Genomic DNA, 18889 nt, shown 5'->3' with positions numbered 1-18889 from the left:
TCAATGTATACTACCTGATAAATACTATCCATAATACAGATAAAGTTGGCAACTAGCTGGTGAACATAGAGGAGCATTTCAGCCTTTTAAGAGTCAGATATTTTTTTTACAGTGTTAGCATCTTATGATTGGTAACAGGTTAACTTTGTATATATAGTAAGACTTGATGCAAACTGTGTTGAAACTGGACTGTTGATTGACCTTCACTGATTCAGTATTAATAATAGAACAACTGTCTACTTCTACCCTCTGAAACCTGACAGGAACTCCAGAGTTCATGGCCCCAGAGATGTACGAGGAGAAGTACGATGAAGCGGTGGATGTCTACGCCTTTGGAATGTGCATCCTGGAGATGGCCACCTCTGAGTACCCGTACTCTGAGTGCCAAAATGCTGCCCAGATCTACCGCAAAGTCACCAGTGTGAGTAAGGGAAGGAGGAGGGCCACCTCGTTTTTTAACCCATATTTAACGTAACTGTTCACATGTGTTCGCTTTCTCCCATGTGCAAACTGGAATTCAGTCAAGAGGAACCAGGACATTTTGTGTATATGTCTGGATTTCCTGAGTCCTTGGAAAAAGTGGGCCCCACATGGAATGAAAGCTGCATTTTGTCTATTAAAGGCTCAGTTTTGTCCATTACAAGCTCAGAGTGTAGAACCGTATCATAACCTGACCGCTTTTCTGTTCTCAGCCCGCAATCATGACGCAGATGCTTGACTCACTGATTGCCAGTGTACAGTATTTACCAATTCAAAGATCCTGTCTACCTAGTTCTAGCTATTTTGTTAATTGTAATATTCCCATGTCCATCAAATAGTGTTTGAATGGAGAACTTATATGAACCATCAACACTGACATTTGCAAACTTTCTGTCTGAACTGCTTTTTATGCATTGCAGAAAACAACTATTTTAAGAAAGCAAAGATGTATTAGAAAATGTGATATTTTTCTTGCATTGGAAGACATCTGTCTAATGATGAAGAGAGCTGGAGTCCCAGCCCAGTGCCCAGGACATTAACTAATGTTACATTTAGATCACATCATAAAGTTTCATACAGAAAATATCTGGGAGAAAAAAAGACCAGAAGCAGTGTAGTGAGTTTTAAGACCGTAGCATTACACCAGTGGTTTTAGACTACCGTATTTCAAGCTGTTCCCGATGACGCCACGGTGGGCAAGAGCAGAAGGTGGTAGAATTATATGTTTTGGAAATTCTGTCTCACCCATTACTCCACAAAGAAGGCTGTTTCTTTCTTGCGTGTCACATATGCAAAGCAAACAGTGTCTGACGGAGGCTGGAAAGTGAGAAAGCGACAATGCCAACAAGTTAGAGTGGGTCTGGCTCCTCCACAAACAGGACAACATAATAATGTTCCATGTGCAGTTAGAGAACCTTACCCGTGCAACAAGATTTAATTAAAATCATATTAGCTATGCCCTTCATTATTTGTTTATGTTTTACATTTATGTGCAGTGCAGACGACATCTGGACATTTGTCAATTTATTGGTATGGCAGTTAATTTTTTCAGAACATTAAACACTAACCTATAAACTTTATGTAACTTAACACATATATGACTGACTTGTACTAGAAGTAATTTACTATTTAAGGTGCCTACAGAAAGAAATATAGCTTGAAATATGAAAGGCAGAACATATAGCCTACAAATGGGTCTTGGATGTGGGTGGTCACAACTGTCTGAAGACTTTTCTTTGGCCTTGTTCAGAACATGTATTGTTCTTGTTTGAGTAAATAAATTCCTTTTTACTATGGAAAAATGCCTTCAATACACTACATGGCCAAAAGTATGTGGACACCCAAACATTACATCCAAATATGATTGTTTGTCTTCTCATTCCAAAACCATTGGTGTTAATCTCCTGCTAATAGCAGCCTCCACTCTTGTGAGAAGGCTTTCCAAAAGATTTTGATTGATATTGATTAATCTGCTGATTATTTTCCCTATTAATCGATACGTACATATTGAAAAATGGCCATCACATGTCACAAGAGCAAACATTTGCATATTCAAATCTCAATTCAATATTCAAATAACTAACAATCCAAAACCCAAATATTTTCAGTTTAGTATCATGTCAGCAAATACTGACATTTGAGAAGCTGGAACCATTTTTGCTTTAAGACCAATACTTTGTGAATCACTGAGCATAGGGACATATTATTTCCTGTTAAAACAGGAAATCACGTTAAACAAGCTGTTGCCACAAAGTTGGAGATGCACTGTTTTCTCAAATTCCCTCATTTGAAACAAACCTTGAAAAACAGACAAAAGACCATAAGTATATCTGCACAGGTCCACATACTGTTGGACATTTAGTGTATTTCCCTCAATGGACTGAAATACCACATTTTTCTTGTAAGACATCACCGTGCTTCAATTTTATATTAGTGCAGAATAATTGTTGTGGGATCATGAACTTAGCAAAGTCAATATGACGACAGCGTATTTCTCAAGATCTTATCTATAGACCTCTGTCACCACAGGACAGGATCGTCACAAATTAGATTTTGAATGAGGGAAAACTGATGTACACTGAAGCTGCCTGTGAGGACACTGAAGAAACCTCTGTGTTCTGCTTCAGATCCTCTGTCACATTTTGCATATACGATAACAGCGCCTCAAAGATTGCGCTGAAGCTTTTTTTGGGTTTCCCAATTTGTGTTTGCATTCAGAAATATATAGTTATTCAGTGAGTTTGCATGAGATTATTAGATAACACATCCCTATGCATTCTCTAAAGACAATAACAAAAGTCACAACAAACACACTTTAGAAAATAATAATGTCTCGCAGCTTTGTCCTTTGTCTCACTTTAACAGGAAGCGGAAATATCTAGAGAAATGTATTTATGGTAATAACAGCAAATACAGTAGTTACTGTGTGACATATCAGTCTTTAAATGTGATTACAGAGTGCATCACTCAGCCTTTCTTTCTGGCAAATGTAATTGGTTGGGTGTTTTGACCTCACATCAGCTGGTTGCTTGGGTATCTGTAGGCCAAACATCTTTCTGACCTCGACTCTTTGCTTTCTTATCAGTGTTTTTACGGGAGTGGGAGCTCTGCAGTAATCTATGTACATTCTCATGATAGAAGGGATATAGAAAACCTCCCTTTACTCATACAAGTGAGATTTTTTTTCTGTCTTGAGATAAACTCTGCGCAGGAGTTTAAAATTTAAGTGAAAGAAAGAAGAGCATCTCGGGTTTGACTTGATCCTCTGACAGGATAACTGTGGGATAAATGTAAATGGAGGCGATCATTGTTGCTGATCACTTATTCTACTAAAAGCCACCCCTCTGGTATTAAGAAAGTATGAAGCCCTTCAGCTAAAGTAAATCTCTTCTGTTTTCACAGGGAATTAAGCCAGATAGCTTCTACAAAGTCAAAGTCCCAGAGCTCAAGGAGATCATTGAGGGCTGCATTCGTATGAACAAAGATGAAAGGTAAAAGTGAAATCATTTACATATATTACATATTACAGCACAAACATTTAAAAATAATCTAATCAGATTCCATAACAGAATATTATTAACCATTTAGGAAAGTGATAAAAGTGATAAAACGACTCTTTAACGGTTCTATCTTTCAAGCTAAACTGTATTAAGATTTGTAGCACACAATACAAACTCACCTGCAGCTTCAGTTTTGAGAAACCTTGGATTGTCTGCAGCTTCTCACTGAGAATAAACACAATCCAAACAGATGATAGTACTGGCCTTCAAAAACAATAATATATTTTATTTTCAATACCGGGTAGCTGACATTGTTGGTAGAAATGTCTTTTACTGTACATGTTCAACAAATAGTCACAAAAACATCAAGGTAACTTGATGGAGCATGTTTTGCAACCCTTTTTGTTCGTTGGTGCACGCAAAGGTTTTTTTTCAAAAGGACATAATTTTTGAAGGCTTAAACAGTTACCCAGTTGCACTGTTTATAAGCTTTATCAGAACCTGCTGCGAGATGCAAAAGCATTTCTCCAAGTGTATTTAGTTATGAATTAATACAAATTATGAAAAACAACATTAATACAAGGTCTTTTAAGTTGCCTGCGTGTGTAACAAAAGATGACTGATTTTCTTCTTATACTGCAGGTACACCATTCAGGACCTCCTGGATCACCCCTTCTTTCAGGAGAACAATGGAGTGCACGTGGAGCTGGCAGAGGAGGACGACATGGTGAAGTCGGGTTTGAAGCTGTGGCTGCGCATGGATGACACCAAGAAGCTCCATGGGAAATACAAGGACAACAACGCCATTGAGTTCCTCTTTGAGCTCTACAAAGACGTGCCTGAGGAGGTGTCTCAGGAGATGGTAGGCCGGCACACAAAGATTGTTTGTTGTGAGGTCAACCTTTACTGCTTCACTGGCCCAGTTTGTAGCAGCTATTAGTGAGGAAATTGAGTAATTGATCCCAGATCAACAGATGGAGGCCGCTTCAGCCAACCCCCACATGTTCTCTGCATCCTGATCTTGATTGATGATGATCGCTTTTTATAGGTTTTCTGGGGGGAGAGCTGACTGGCTATGTAGTTGGTGACTGTTCTTAACACAATTAAACACCATAATTCTCCTCACAAAAGAAAGAAGAAAAGGCAGTGTGTTTAGATGACAGCCTAAAGTGGACTTATTGTAGCTAATCATTATCCTCCTTCAGCAATAATATTTGAAGTTGAATTACATATCAAAAGACAGATATAATTTTGTAACTTTCGAATAGAATTTTAATTTAAATGTACGTACAGATATTAGATTCTGAGACCCTGTTACAGGCTCAGCTAACATCATATCACAGAGTCTGAGAAATGTCACTTTTCAGTAATCTGTATTTTGACTCTTGACCCCAAACAGTGAAAACAGGCTCACTAATGCACCCCAGCTTCATTATACTTCTTTTACGGTTGTGTTATGACAGCAAAAGCTTTGAAATGTGCTCCAGCCATAAAGTGAACGCCTTGCAGCGTGTGTCAAGGGCACGGCTCAACATTTAATCATCAGTGGTTCGAAACATGAGAGCGTGTCTCAGGAAGCAGCCACAGGTCACATCTTTAATAATATAATGGCCCTCTTGCTTGTTACGAAACAGGTATTTATGTCCTCTAGAACCCCATCGGTAGAGGTCACTTTTAATGAAAATGCAAGCCACAATTCCTTACTTGCTTACCTCTTTGTGGTAGTTTTCATCGAGATCAAATTTGGTATCAGCAGGGGACACCTAGTCCGGCCGCTCTGCTGTAATCTGACTATGTGTTGAGAGGCAGGTTCGGACTGAGTGTCCCAGCTAGCTGGACTGGGTGTTGGGAGACTGTGCAAGACTCCAAAGTGACAGAAGAATGCAGTCAATGTGCACTGATTTTACAAAACAAATGTTGTTAGCATGGAAGCTTTTGTCACTTTTGTTAGTGGACTTGTTGATTTCACAGCTTGCGTCATCAAGTCATTAAGTGCAGCAGACCTACGTAAATTGTCTGCATATTGTAGCAGCAAACATTGGACTGTGAAGTATAGACCTTCACATATGTTCATGTTGTGCTCTGACCTGACCATTTCTGTGTGTTGTTATGCAGGTTGTGCTTGGCTTTGTGTGTGAGGCTGACTTCAAGCTCGTGGCCAAGGCCATACGGGACAGGGTGACGGCCATCAAGCGGCAGAGAGAAAAACTGAGGCGACATGCAGAGGAGCAGAAGAAGAAGCAGGAGCAAGAAGCAATAGAAGAAGAACCAGAGCCTCCGCCTCCTTTATCTAAAGTCAGCGACGCTGTTGCAGCAGAGTCCCCCACTGTCGCCCTGACGCCTTCTGCCTCCATCCTGTCCCCCGTCACTAGCTCTGCAGACTCTGGCGTCAGCTACAACTACCCTGCAGAGCCAGAGGAGCCCGAGGCAGACCAGCACTTCCACATCCGCCACAACAGCCTGTCCTCTGCTAACTGTGAGCCTCCTAATATAACATCGCATACCACAAAGAGTTTGTAGGCTTTCTCTATATCTGGTGTTTTCATATATTCAGTTCAGGTAAAAAATCCTTAGCACCTTTCTTAGGTTTATAAAACACATTTAAAACGAATAAGATAATATGAAAATGATAGCGCCACCAATGATAGTATCACCTTCAACTTCATCACAACTGTAAACAAGGATTTTCCCATACAGTAGTTCCTGAAGACTTAATCCAAATGGCTTTGCAGTACCACAAGTCCTTAAATTTATAGTGTGGTGAATCTTGGATTTTTGCAATATCATTATGGGGTCATATGAGGCAAATATTTTTTTCGTTGCATTAGATTTACAATTGTATTGAACAGAAAGCTGTTCAGATCTCAGAGCACATGGGAGGTTTACAGTGAAATTTGAAACTGTAGATAACTAAATTATTCAGTCCCTGGAAGTCTCATGGTGTGTGGTCTTGGTGAATCAGTTCGATCTTCAGTCTAAATACATCCAGCATCTTCTGTGCGTCTGCAGAACTGGTGCTAATCCTCAGTGAAACCCCTTTTCATGTTTTTGTATGTGTGGCATGTCTCAGTTGGGGGTCATTAGGTGTGTGTGTTTCTGTGCATACAGTATGAGTGTGTACAGTATAGTTTGTGTCATTTAGTCAGGCCACAGTTGGTCACATGATAATGGCTTATGTCCTTTGTTGAAACAGCTGACTGCGAGACGGATGGCTATATGAGCTCCTCTGGGCTTCAGGATCCGCTGGAGACCAGCAGCTTCAATGCGCCTGTGACCCCTCCCACCACGCAGACCGACACCCCGACTACAAACGGTTTCCCCATCCCAGCCCTCCGCTTCCCCTCAGTGAGTGGCCTCAATAAAGGATTTCAGTACTTTACGAGACCTCCTTCCTCAGTCTAATACAGTGCTGTCCGAGCGTTATGTAAACAATATATAGTTGGAAAGTAACACTTCACAGTAAGGTAATATAGTAGTTTAAGCAATGCAATTCTATCCATCTTGTGTTTTTTTCTAGTCAGCACATATTTATAATGAAATTTCTAGTTAAGTAGAGTTTTAACCAGGCAAAGAGTCTACAGCTATGCAATAATACCAACATGCTGATGTTTAGCAGCAATACTGTTTACCATGTTCACCATCTTGGAACATTTGCAACACCAAACGCGAAGTGCAGCTGAGGCTGATGGGAATGCCATTAATTTTGCAGGTATTTCCACCAAAACCAAGTAAAAACAGACATTTTGACCTGATTATGGCACTAGATGAAAAGTCAGAGGATTACCAAAGTTATTACAATTCATCCTCTTGGCAATGCCTCCAATAGTTTAATTAATACTTCACCATTTTGTCTGGACCCAAGTGGTGGACCAACAGATCAGCAGTGATCACACACTGTGACACTATTATTTTTATCAAAGCAAAGTGCCAAATTGAGGAACTTTATGTATAAATACCACATAAGGAATGCCAAATTAAGATTTAATGTAACTTGTTTGAAGTAAATCAAAAACTTCATCATGTGGAAAATGTTTCTTGGCTACTATCTTGTACTAAAGCTTCAAAGGAAAAAGAAATGAATGGAAGTCTTTATCCAGGTTTACCTTACCACAACTCTCATTTCTACAGAGTATTGCGGTCTCCAGCAACATAGAACATGGCAACTCAGGGATCCCGAGTGGCTTCAACTCCCCTGTGGACAGGTAATGTCCTTCAGCCTTCTTTTTTTGACATCCAAGAGACAATGGAGTTCAGTAGTCCCTTCTTAAAGTTGTAGACCTGAAAATCAATGTGACTCTAGTAGAAATGTCTGATCTTCCCTCTATAACTCCTCCTCCTCCACATCTATGGGGCTGTGACAACAAGCTTGAGGCAATCGACAGGCTCTTCTGTGTTTTTATTGGAGTGAGGCAGAATGGACCCTTGCAGGTTTCTGTGTGAATGGCTCTCAGATGTTATGGAGGCCTTGTTTTCCATGTTGGTGGGATGTTAAGGAGAGAGTGCCTTTATTCTTGGCATGAGAGCCGACAATGGACAATTGAGTGTGTGTGTGCGTGTGTTGGAGGGTTTGCCATCTGGGCTCCATCTTCTCTTCAGAGACTATAATTATTTCATAATGATTTTGTTGCCATGCACAACATCAGATGCTGAGTAAGGCTACAAATAACGATTGTTTTCATAATTGATTAATCTCTTGGTTATTTTATTTGACTCATCACTTAATTGTTTTGTCTACATTATAATTATTATTATCTATGGTCCAAATGACATCTTTACGTTGCTAGTTTTGTCCAACCAACTGCCCAAAACCCAAAGATATTCAGTTTACAAATATATAAAATAAACAAAAGCAGTAACTTAAACAATTAATCCATTGTCAATCATTTTTTAAAATTAATTTATGTGATTAAATACAGTTAATTCCTGTATTTAGTTCACAATATGTTGTCTCTCAGTGTAGGATTTGGTTGGTACTATAGAACAAACACAGTGAATGTCAAAAGCTCTTTAACAGCCAGCTTAGTTTTTCTTCCGTATCTGACTTTCATAGTGGATTGAAACCAATGTCAAGTCTAGCCGAGTATCGTATCTCATAACATCTTAGACATGCACTATTTAGGATCCAAAACATGCTCCCAGTTGTTTAATTCCTCTTCTGAAAAAAAACTTGGCTTAGTGATGAGCAGAGCTGCATTTAAGCTCAAAACAGAAGAACAATTTGCAAAATCAAAACCGATGTTTAATCTTATCTAGTCTAATTTCCGCATTCTCTGTGTTTATATGTGAAAACAAGCTTTACTTTGAACTGAAGTTACCCGTAAGGTAGATGTTTTTAAATAGAGACAGGCGGAAGCTGCCAACCAGTAGGCCTGTAAATGTTTGCAGCCTGTGGATGGAGGGGAGTCTGTGACCGCAGTAATCCAAAAAAAGACCCAGGAGACACAATTAGCTGAACCAAAGCTTTTTATAAAACAGGCTCAATGTTCTCTGAAACTTAAAACTCATTCTTTGTATAAATACAACACATCACATGGACATGTTGCTTCCTCAGGATGAACACTTGGATGAGCTTTGTTAAACTGTATTATTTAACTCTGCTGTTTACACCCAAGAGACATGCCACTGTAATACATCAAGACTTTATTTGACAATTCAGAGTGCTGTTTATTATTGTGTGTGATGCCAAGATAATCTACGTTGTAGATGATAGATGTTCTTTGAATTACATTATTGCATGAGGAATGTTTCCGTGGCTATTTGGGGGGCGTATTTTCTAACGAGAAGCACGTCTAATTTATTTATTTGCAGCTACGCCTCCGATGTGACTTCAGGCTTGAGTGACGGCTACGAGGGCCTATCAGAGAAGAGTGAGAAAACTGCCGCGAGGCGAACTGCTGCGAAGCTGTTCAGGAGGAGGGCGCGCTCAAGGCTCCGCATCACAGGGGTACAATAAATCAAACGTTTTGTTTAATTACAACACTGCAAATATGTTTAAGCACGTCATAAACAGATAAATCAACCAGCTGGATTGAATGATTGAATTAGTGGATTCATTTTATTTATGAGGGAGCGGTGAAGCCCCACCCTTGTTATGCAAGGTTATCAGTAGCTATGCTGTTTTCCCCCTGGCAACTGCAGTAAATTTCTGTTTGATCAGGACACTCTGTGGTCTTTTAATGAGTGTGTTTAGACTGGTGGCAGAGACAAACAAATCATGCATGACCACATATGCATACGGTTGTGCAAAAAGTGCATAGCACAATATACACTGCATTTTACAGTGGACTCACACACATGTTCACATGTTTGCTCACACAAACACACACACAAAACATATTGTTCCTCCTGTGTTTAACTTTGCTCAGTGCTGTAGAGGGTAAACAGACACATGACATTACCATTGATCCTGTCCCATCTCTGCAGCTCTCTGATAAAGTGGACCGTGTGGTTGAGTGTCAGCTGCAGACACACAATGACAAGATGGTGACCTTCAAGTTTGACCTGGATGGAGATAACCCTGAAGACATCGCTGCTGTCATGGTGAGTCATCACTGGCCAAGTAATGATCAACAGGCACCATATTCAGAAGAGCGAAAATAAAACGAGGTTCCAAAATAGATGTTTCTTTTGTTTCCAGTTAGTTACTTTAGCTGTGAATGATATTGTTTTTTTGTGAAATTTGGCTTTGGATTAAATAAAAATTGATTAGATTTTAGTGTTTATTCTGATCTGGAATATCCTTTTTTTGGATAGAGTCCTTAATCTATATCCTAAGATATTGATGATGTTGAGGTGGCAAAGGTTTGAACTCTTGATTTAAAATAAACCTTTGTGACCTTTGCTAGACAGAACACACATTGGTCACAAGTGATGAGTAACAGCTAAAGGTCAATACTAAAACTAAGTGTAACAGTAGAACAAGTAGAGAAAAGCCATGAAGTCAGTGAACTGTCTCAGAAATATCCCTTATACAGAAATTTTGCTAACGTTAGCCACCAAAAGCTACTGGTTTATACCAGACCAAGTAAGGCTGTAGCAGCAGAAAAACCTTGAGTATATTGAATTAAGCAATGGTAGTTTGATTGTTAATGAGTTTAACTTTCAGTTTGTAAGAGCAATAATGTGTTATATCTTTTTTCATATGTTACATTAATGAGATGGAATAAGATCTTTGGTTTACTTTTGAAATTTGCATGGCAGTCATTTAACTGCGGACACACCGGTGGTTTCGTCATTACAAACGCATCTTGTGCAGCCAAACTTACCTTAATACAAAGCTCTAGGGGAGATTTCCAAATATTCTTTTATGGAAATAAGCATAAAATTATGCACAAGACATCTATAAAATTTCCATTTGATGGAATAGCGCAGCCATAAAAAACATGGAGTCACTCAGTGCGAGGAACAAGCTGAAACAGAATATATGAAACTGTCAGACAGTGTTGAATAATATCAACCTTAAATCCACCTAGGCAGGAGAGGATGAAAAAATAAGTCTTCATTAGATACTGAATCTCCTAGAACTGTCACTGTCGGCTGATAAGCTTGACATATTCCTCTATCTCTGCTAGACATACACATGATTCATCCTGCTTCCAGTGAACAGCCTTTTGTTTGTCAATCCTAACTCTGGCTGATAGTATATCTAACTTTCTGTGAAGTTAGTGACGCAAGTAAGCAGCCCCATCCCCCTGTAATTGTCTTTTAGCTTTATTAGAGGCTGGAGCATAGAGAGGTGGTGTACGTACACAAGCCTGTGTGAGGAAGGTGTGATGAGGCAGCTCTTAAAACATACTGGGCTTTTGTTTACTGAGTCTTGGCACAGCAGGGGTGCTTGGCATCTCAACAGCCTCAGTGGTTCTCAGTGCAGGGTTTTAAATGAGCTGAATTATGCCATGCTGACTGGAAAGGGTCACCACACCCCAACCCACAATTCACAGCAACGCTCAAAACTGCATGGATATGCAAAACTGACAACCTCCTCTAACAAACCAATGTATTGTGGATTTACACAAGATGATTTATGTATTTTTTCCCAAGAATAATCATTAGCTGAGGGTAGGTGGGTAGATTTCAAAGATGGTGCCTCAGATAGACATCTAGTAATCTTAGAAGCATGTATTCCTCCTTATCTATTCCTTTGCAGTGGTGAAATGTACTTTTAATAAAAGCCTATGCTTAAGTAAAGTTTTAAGGTACTTTTACTTTACATTTTCTGCTAATACACATCTACATTTTGGTGTGAAATATTGGGTTTTTTTGTACTCCACTTTGTTTATTTGACAGCTGTAGATAAAGATTTTATCTGGAAACAATATGAAATATGATGCATTTTTGTAGATTGAAGTCCCCAACTTTATATAAAGTAAATCAATTTAGTGTCACCATGAACAACTAAAACAGTAAAAAGCTGCATTAATGCATTTGTATTACCAATCCAATAATATACTACATAATTAGATAACAACTCACAGGCGCTGTTTTTCTGCATGACAAGTACTTTTATTTTTGATACTTTAAGTACATATTGCTGATAATACCTGTGTATTTATACTTTTTTTCATGTAGGATCTTAACACGTAACAGCCTATTTTCACATTGTGATACTTTTACTTAAGTAAAGCATCTGAATACTTCTTCCACCGTTGTCCTTTTGTCTTCAAGGTGCACAAGGAGTTCATCCTGCCATCAGAGAAGGAGGGCTTCATCCATCGAATGGGTGACATCATCAAACGGGCTGAGTCTCTGATGGCCAAAGAGCAGCCGGTCCACTCCAGTGGGCACCGACTTCCCCAGCCTGCTTTTCACACTGGGGTTAACTCGTTGTCCTCCTCACAGGTCAGCAGCTGTTCCTTTCCAGTAATCCACATCCCAGTATTGTTAGCTGAGAACAAAGGAAGTAACAGTAACTCAGCGTGGGAAGTTTTTTTTTTTTGTTTTTTTTTTACTGTACTGTCTGATCATCATAAATTACATCAGCTATAGTGTGTTTAGCTGTGCTTGTCTAACCAGGCCCATAAATCTGGGGCACATAGAAAGGTATAGAGTAGCTTCCTACACATGAAATAAAAAAAAACAAACAGCAGTGTCTCACTGTCCACCATTCCCCCTGAGACTTGCCCTTTGACATACCAGGTTAAGTGTTCCTAAAGCCACCTTTCATTTGTGCTTTCATTTAAAAGAACTCTAATGTCATAAAACCCTGTGATTGGTAGAAACCTACCCCATGCCTCCTGTTTTCACATTTATTAGTTCCCACAACAACAAATCCTTTCCAGTGCTTACACCATAATGAACTTTCCAGTATATCTGCCCACATTGAATGTTAGGATTTATTAAGGATAGAGTTAGGAGCAGTGCCGCCCCTGTAGAACATATTGCCTAATCAGGTACAGTTTGTCTGCTTATTAGGGTATGTTCCGCCAGGGTATGTTCCACTTTGTAGAACACACAAAACAAAAAATGATCTAAGATGTTCATAAATGGAGATGGAGAAAATAATAATGTGCAGTTTAATGTAGAACAAGAGACAAATAAGAGCAGTAAATGTCCACCGCTAACTATCTACCTTGTTCACCATTTTTCCAACCCCCTGGTTACACAATTACGATAAATCACTCTGGACAAATCTATCCTGGCTCCACTCCAGCACCTGATTTAAAAACACAGCATTGTCCACATCCCTCAAAAACCATTATGGCTGCTCCTCCCACCACCGTCCAGCCAACAAACCAGACCAAGCTAGTAAAGAAACCCACAAGCCCAGAGACTGTATAATGTAATGTATTTATCTCTGTTCTGGGTGTAGCTCTGAGGTAGCGCGCTATTCTGAGAGTTTTGGGAAGAGACGCTGTATAAATGAAGCTTTAATCCCTGGAAAGCCATGCTTGTCTGGCTGTTGCTAGTGTACTTTATCCACCACATGAAGAACAAGAATAATAGTGGATGCAGCCATGGTAGCCGCTGAGCTAAACATGCATGCTAACATACTGATGTAAAGCACGTATACTGTTTACCATTTTCACCATTTTAATTAAGCATGTTAGCATGTTAATATTTGCTATTTAGCACTAAACATAAACAACAGCTGTGCCAATCCATGTAGAAGATGTTGAGATATTTCACAGGATAATTTAAAACTTTGACCTGCTGGTGGCGCTGGAGGGGAAAATAAGGGGATCATCAAAGTCGTTAGGATTCATCCTCAAGGGATCATGAACATCAGTACAAAGTTTAATGGCAATTTTGTTGGGATATTCCCGTCTGCACCACAGACATTGCCATCCTTGTGGCAGAGAACAATTTTCAGTTTCTTCACTTCGTTTTTTTTGCAGATGGAGCCATATTTTTTTACGAATGTGCTTTGCGTAGCCTGACAACATGTGACGACGTAGTGTGTCATGCTAGGATACACACACCAGTTATCCAGATTATAGAGGTTAAAAGACTTTCCATAAATTGCACAATGACGTAATAATAGTTACATTAACTGGTTAATAACATGGGATTTATTATGGAAACAGCTCTTCACAACTTAACAATAAATATTTTACAGCCATCTTAGTATTTACTTTATTGTCCACTTAACACATGCTGTTCCACACTGACAAGCAATACATTATCGTCTACTTGAGGTCAGGACTCAGAGTCACCTACATCATTGGAAGTATCCAAGGGTTATAAAGTGCCTTTGACTTGTAAAACCCATGGAAGGGCCCTAATCAATGCTTTCAAATGCCAAAGTCAGTTTATGAGGATTTACTACACATGCTGTGAAAACACTTATATAACGTCTTTTGTTGTTTTGGAGAAGCTTTGACAAGTCTGACAAAATGACAGACATCAGACATCAACTGGGAGGTGAAAATCGCAGACATTGCAGGAAGGGTCTAAAAAAAAAAAAGACACTAATAAGTTGCTTGCTAGTGAGTTGCATTATGTGAAGTATAGGATCTGTTGTTTTCTGAGCCTGACCTATATTGGTGACCAAACTTTATGATAACTGCTTATCCGTTCTGTTTTTTGCATCTGTGTCTCAGAAGTCCCCCAATTTTATTGAATTGAAATATGGAGTTATCTTTTGGAGACACTTCTATTCCACCTATTAGTGGTGGCGATCAAACCTGCAAAGTAGTTTTGTACTGAAGCTGAGTCATACCATAGTTAGGAAGTCCCCGTTCAATTTAAAAACACATTATCATCAATACTGAATAGAAGTGGAGATTGAGTTTTATGAAATGTGCTCTCTTACAGCCTAATCTGCACAGTCACACCCTGCCTCGAACCAACTCCTCCTCTTCTCTGCCTGGTAAGTCTCACGTTTGATTAACTTAATTCACCTATTAAGAGGAAACCGGATAATTTGATGCTCGAGGAGATTAAACATGGTTTGAATGAAGGGAATTAATGTTTTAGGACTTTGCCCCCTACCTTTGTTTAATCATTTCATGAAAGTCTGAAACTCTCCAAGTATCATTAAGTGTCTGTGATCTCACCCCATGTCAGATTAACTTGCTTGTTGCATCTTTTTAACTGTACGTAATCTGTGTGTGTGTGTGTGTGTGTGTGTGTGTGTGTGTGCTGACATGTGTGCATGTCTTGTCTCAGACTTCAGTGTGGCTAACCCAAGCGTTGGTTTACGCGGCTCTCCTCCATGCCCCAATGGAGATGTCTTCAGTGCAGACATTACTTCAACTGGGCGACCTCTTATACGCTCACAGTCTTTCCACAACGCCCCAGGTAAATAGCCCTCTGGTCCCTACGTGAAGAGGCCTAGCATTGTTTACTGTTTCAGCACACTGAAGAATTGTTACAGTCCTTTGGCAAAGAATAAGTCAAAGCAAAGCTCAGCTACCTCATAAACCCTCCCCTCCCCTTCACGGGGCCCGTTCTTGGTATTGTTCAGACATTCGCATGGCGCCATCCGCCATCCCTACACCTCAAAGCCTTCGTCTGTGTCTGCCTTGCGGCAGGGCCTCTTGGGTAATTACCTCACCTGAAGGGCGCTTTTTGGCTTTTAGGGAGACGTGAATGCTGTTGCTGTAAAGCATGAGCTTTCTCCAGTTCTGTGATAGTCGGCAACATCTGTTTACCAGCACAAGCTCCTACAGAATTTCCGAGAAAGGCTCCTCCCCATGTCAAAGTCTCCTTCTAGACAGGAGGGGCATTTGCAGTCAATTAAAGAATACATATTATTCAAATGTCCCCTGTTTCAGCCTCAGCAGCCATCTGAACATCCTCATCCCCTCTTGTCCTGTGTCCCCTCTTTCGCAATGCTTCTTGGCCACCTGCCACCGTTATAGAGTGTTGCCTAACCTATGTTTCCGTCAGCATGGAAAAAGTAGAAGGGTGGTTTGCATCACCAGCAACAGGAGGCGTGGTTTATAACTGTGGAGCCATTGTTGAGGTAAATGTTAAATGAATGGATGTGGCTTGGATATTGGCATCCTAAACTATTCCCCAAAGAGTGGTGTAGAAATCCTGACTGCTTTAATCTCACAATCAGACCCAAAATGTTGTGTACGCACACGTGTGTTCCATTTAAATTCCTCGAAAAATGTCATGTCAATCCTCACTCGCTCCATTGATGCTGAATCCCTCACATCCATGTAAGCTTGGTGGACAAGTGCTCCGGCTTAGGAATGAAATTTAGTTGGATACTGCTTTAAACAAAACATCTTTGTTCACCATGGAAACCGGGAAAGATTTATGCTCCACATGGCGTATGTCTTGGCAGGGGGCTGAAGGAAGAATTAAACTGACGAAACCCTGAGGAGAGAGGAACAATGAGTGATCTAACTCGTCTCTCTGGATCAACTCTGTCCAATATTCCACTGCTGTGTGTGTGTGTGTGTGTCTGTGTGTGTGTGTGTGTGTCGGGGGGGGTTCTCATTTAAAATCACACCCATTATGCGTCAAATGAAGACATTAACAAACGTTTTACTTTTTGTACTTGTTTTTCCTTACACGGTTTATGTTCAAGATAAATTACGTTTTTAATCTTTGCCTTCCAGGATCTCCCCTCCATTATCAGCACCACCATCATCCTGCGTCTCTCCTGCCACACCATCAGCACTACCACATGCCCTTCATGGGCCACGGCCACTTCCCATTCCCCTACCAAGGCTCTCCAGGTTCCCCAAAGCCAGCCATCCATTCTCCCCTCACACGTGTAGCCAGTAACCCCACCTTCCCTTCTGTTCCCTCCCCAACCCCCGGTTCACCGAGTCCTTTGAATGAGACCCCAAGCCCTGGGAGCAATGACAGTGTCAACATGTCCCCACCTGGCCCTCATCATCCCAACATGTGGCCCCCCCACACACAGCCCTTATTTTCCTTAGCTAATGTCATCTCCATGGCCATGAGTATGGCTCAGTCTTTCATCCCTCCTGCGAACATGCCCACCCAGGGGATGCACTCCTTTCCAGGCTTTCACCCCCAGCTACCCACTCACATGGCCCCACAGTCAGGTTACCCCTCCCTCTACCCACAACATTACCAGACCTCACCAGTAGAGGTCCCTTACCCCACAGCGGGCATCCCAGCACATAACAACATTTACCACAGCCATGAGAATACACCACAGATGAATGGTTTTCCCCAGAGCCATCATCCAGGCTGGCTGCATCCTGTCTCTCCACCTTCCATGCCTTCCACTCCTCCACCTGTTCCTCGGGAGACTTTGCAGCCGGTTGGACTCTCCAGTCCCCCCAGCCTGACCCAGGAGGACAGTTTCTACGGTTATGTGCCCCCATACTCAGCACAGGTTTCAGCCCAGGCTGAACCCAGATCAGAAGTCTCCAGTTCAAACTCCTTGTCAGATCTTTCCCCATCACCCCCAGAGAGCCCAGAAAGCACTGTGAGTCACCCTTAGTAATTTTTTCCAATATATTTGATAATTGATTAATAATTCAAGTCATTTTTTAGGCCAATGGCAAAACATTTATTGGTCCCAGTAAAGTCCCAGAGGATTTGCCCCATTTCTTTATTTTACATGATTGTAAATTGAATATTTTTGAATTTTGGACTGTTGTTAAAACAAAACATATGAAAACACCAACTTAGGCTCTGGGAAACAGGGATGGGATCCAACTTTTTCTATTCCAATGCCTCCACTCAGATTATTAATCCAATACAAATCCAAAAGTGCTCTGTCTTTCATCCCAATCTAGATCTATATTTCATTTAAATCTGTGCACTGCAATGTGTGGAACTCATTTGGATCATTTTATCTAAGTGAGCATTAAGGATTTCTGTGTCTACCATTACTGATATCTGAAACACAGAATAAAAAAAAAAACACTGATAAAGAAACTATTTTTTGTGGAGTTGTTTTGTCTGGCCAATACCCAATGGGCTGCAGCACTAATACTAACAATGTTTATTCTTTCTGTCTAGTTATCATCCTTCAGCACTCAATTGCACCCCACTGTACCTGAGATGAATGCCAGTAGCCCAAAACAAAAAGCCTCTTCCACTGAATCTGGTAAGAAATTCTGTGCATGTTCTCATATTCCTGAAACAGTTTCTCCTCCGCCTCTGGATCATAAACACCTAATGTTGCTGCCAGTGGCTGGCAGAGCTGGAAAATGACATGCTGTATGATGTTTATGTTTGAACCCCAAACAAACCCCCACACATGCTTGTGTATATTATACACAAATGCACCCAGAGCCAAATATATATATATATATATATATATATATATATATATATATATATATATATATATATATATATATATATATATATATATATATATATATATATATAAAGTTCCTCTGCTCTATTTATGATGTATTAGGTCTAAATACAGTCTTGTGTCTCTGTTACAGCTAATTTGCCTTTAGAGTTGTTTTCAGTTTTCCCTCTTTTTCTCTCCTCTGTATCCTTGGTGACATTATCACCTATTAGCGGTGCCTCAGGAGCCGTTACGTAACTACGAGTCTGGACGTAATGTTCCATTCAAAACAAACACAAACGTAGGTGTGATTACGGCCCTGCCCACTGGCAGTGACCAATCGGCGAGCAGCCACATTCATTAGAGGCCTCTCCTCCCATATCCACACCTGTCAGTATTTATACCCTCCTCAGAAGCCCACATTGAACAGAGTCCCTCTGTTTCAGTGGGCTCAGAACCAGACGCTTTCTGTGTTTACTGTTAGGACACTCAGTGGGCGAAATGAGGCACTGCAGGATTTTAAACCCTTAAATGTTCTCCAGATGTGAGTGCATGCGGTGACTGGAATGGTTTGCATTACATGTTTGACACACCAGTAAATGACTCAATCACAATTACAGATTATTATCACTGCCATAAATTATGGCTCTATAGAGCAGTGTTAGCTTTTTGTCCAGTGTACCCCCACAACACTATCAGATAGGCCTAAGTACCCCGTTATCACACCCCT

General features: G+C 40.5%; 1 protein-coding gene across 3 annotated transcripts in view; it reads left to right on the top strand.

The window, feature by feature from the left end:
- The window catches only part of wnk4a (WNK lysine deficient protein kinase 4a), a 44532-nt gene that overhangs the window by 20755 nt on the left and 4888 nt on the right, over nucleotides 1–18889 (top strand). For 2 of the 3 annotated variants that reach the window (XM_038735206.1, XM_038735205.1), the window contains exons 5-17: nucleotides 264–421; nucleotides 3382–3470; nucleotides 4122–4341; nucleotides 5595–5955; nucleotides 6673–6824; nucleotides 7608–7681; nucleotides 9288–9423; nucleotides 9903–10019; nucleotides 12144–12317; nucleotides 14733–14787; nucleotides 15087–15218; nucleotides 16493–17337; nucleotides 17877–17964. In XM_038735206.1, the coding sequence (XP_038591134.1) occupies nucleotides 264–421; nucleotides 3382–3470; nucleotides 4122–4341; nucleotides 5595–5955; nucleotides 6673–6824; nucleotides 7608–7681; nucleotides 9288–9423; nucleotides 9903–10019; nucleotides 12144–12317; nucleotides 14733–14787; nucleotides 15087–15218; nucleotides 16493–17337; nucleotides 17877–17964 (2601 nt within the window). The remainder of the gene's footprint in view (nucleotides 1–263; nucleotides 422–3381; nucleotides 3471–4121; nucleotides 4342–5594; nucleotides 5956–6672; nucleotides 6825–7607; nucleotides 7682–9287; nucleotides 9424–9902; nucleotides 10020–12143; nucleotides 12318–14732; nucleotides 14788–15086; nucleotides 15219–16492; nucleotides 17338–17876; nucleotides 17965–18889) is intronic. The other variant, XM_038735207.1, reaches the window with a different exon arrangement.

Source organism: Micropterus salmoides, unplaced genomic scaffold, assembly GCF_014851395.1.
Source record: "Micropterus salmoides isolate LMB-PRFRI ecotype aquatic unplaced genomic scaffold, ASM1485139v1 Ms_hic_scaffold_21, whole genome shotgun sequence".
Taxonomy (NCBI): Eukaryota; Metazoa; Chordata; class Actinopteri; order Centrarchiformes; family Centrarchidae; genus Micropterus; species Micropterus salmoides.
The sequence above is the reverse complement of the archived record's forward strand: the minus strand, read 5'-3'. Positions and strand labels throughout refer to the sequence as shown.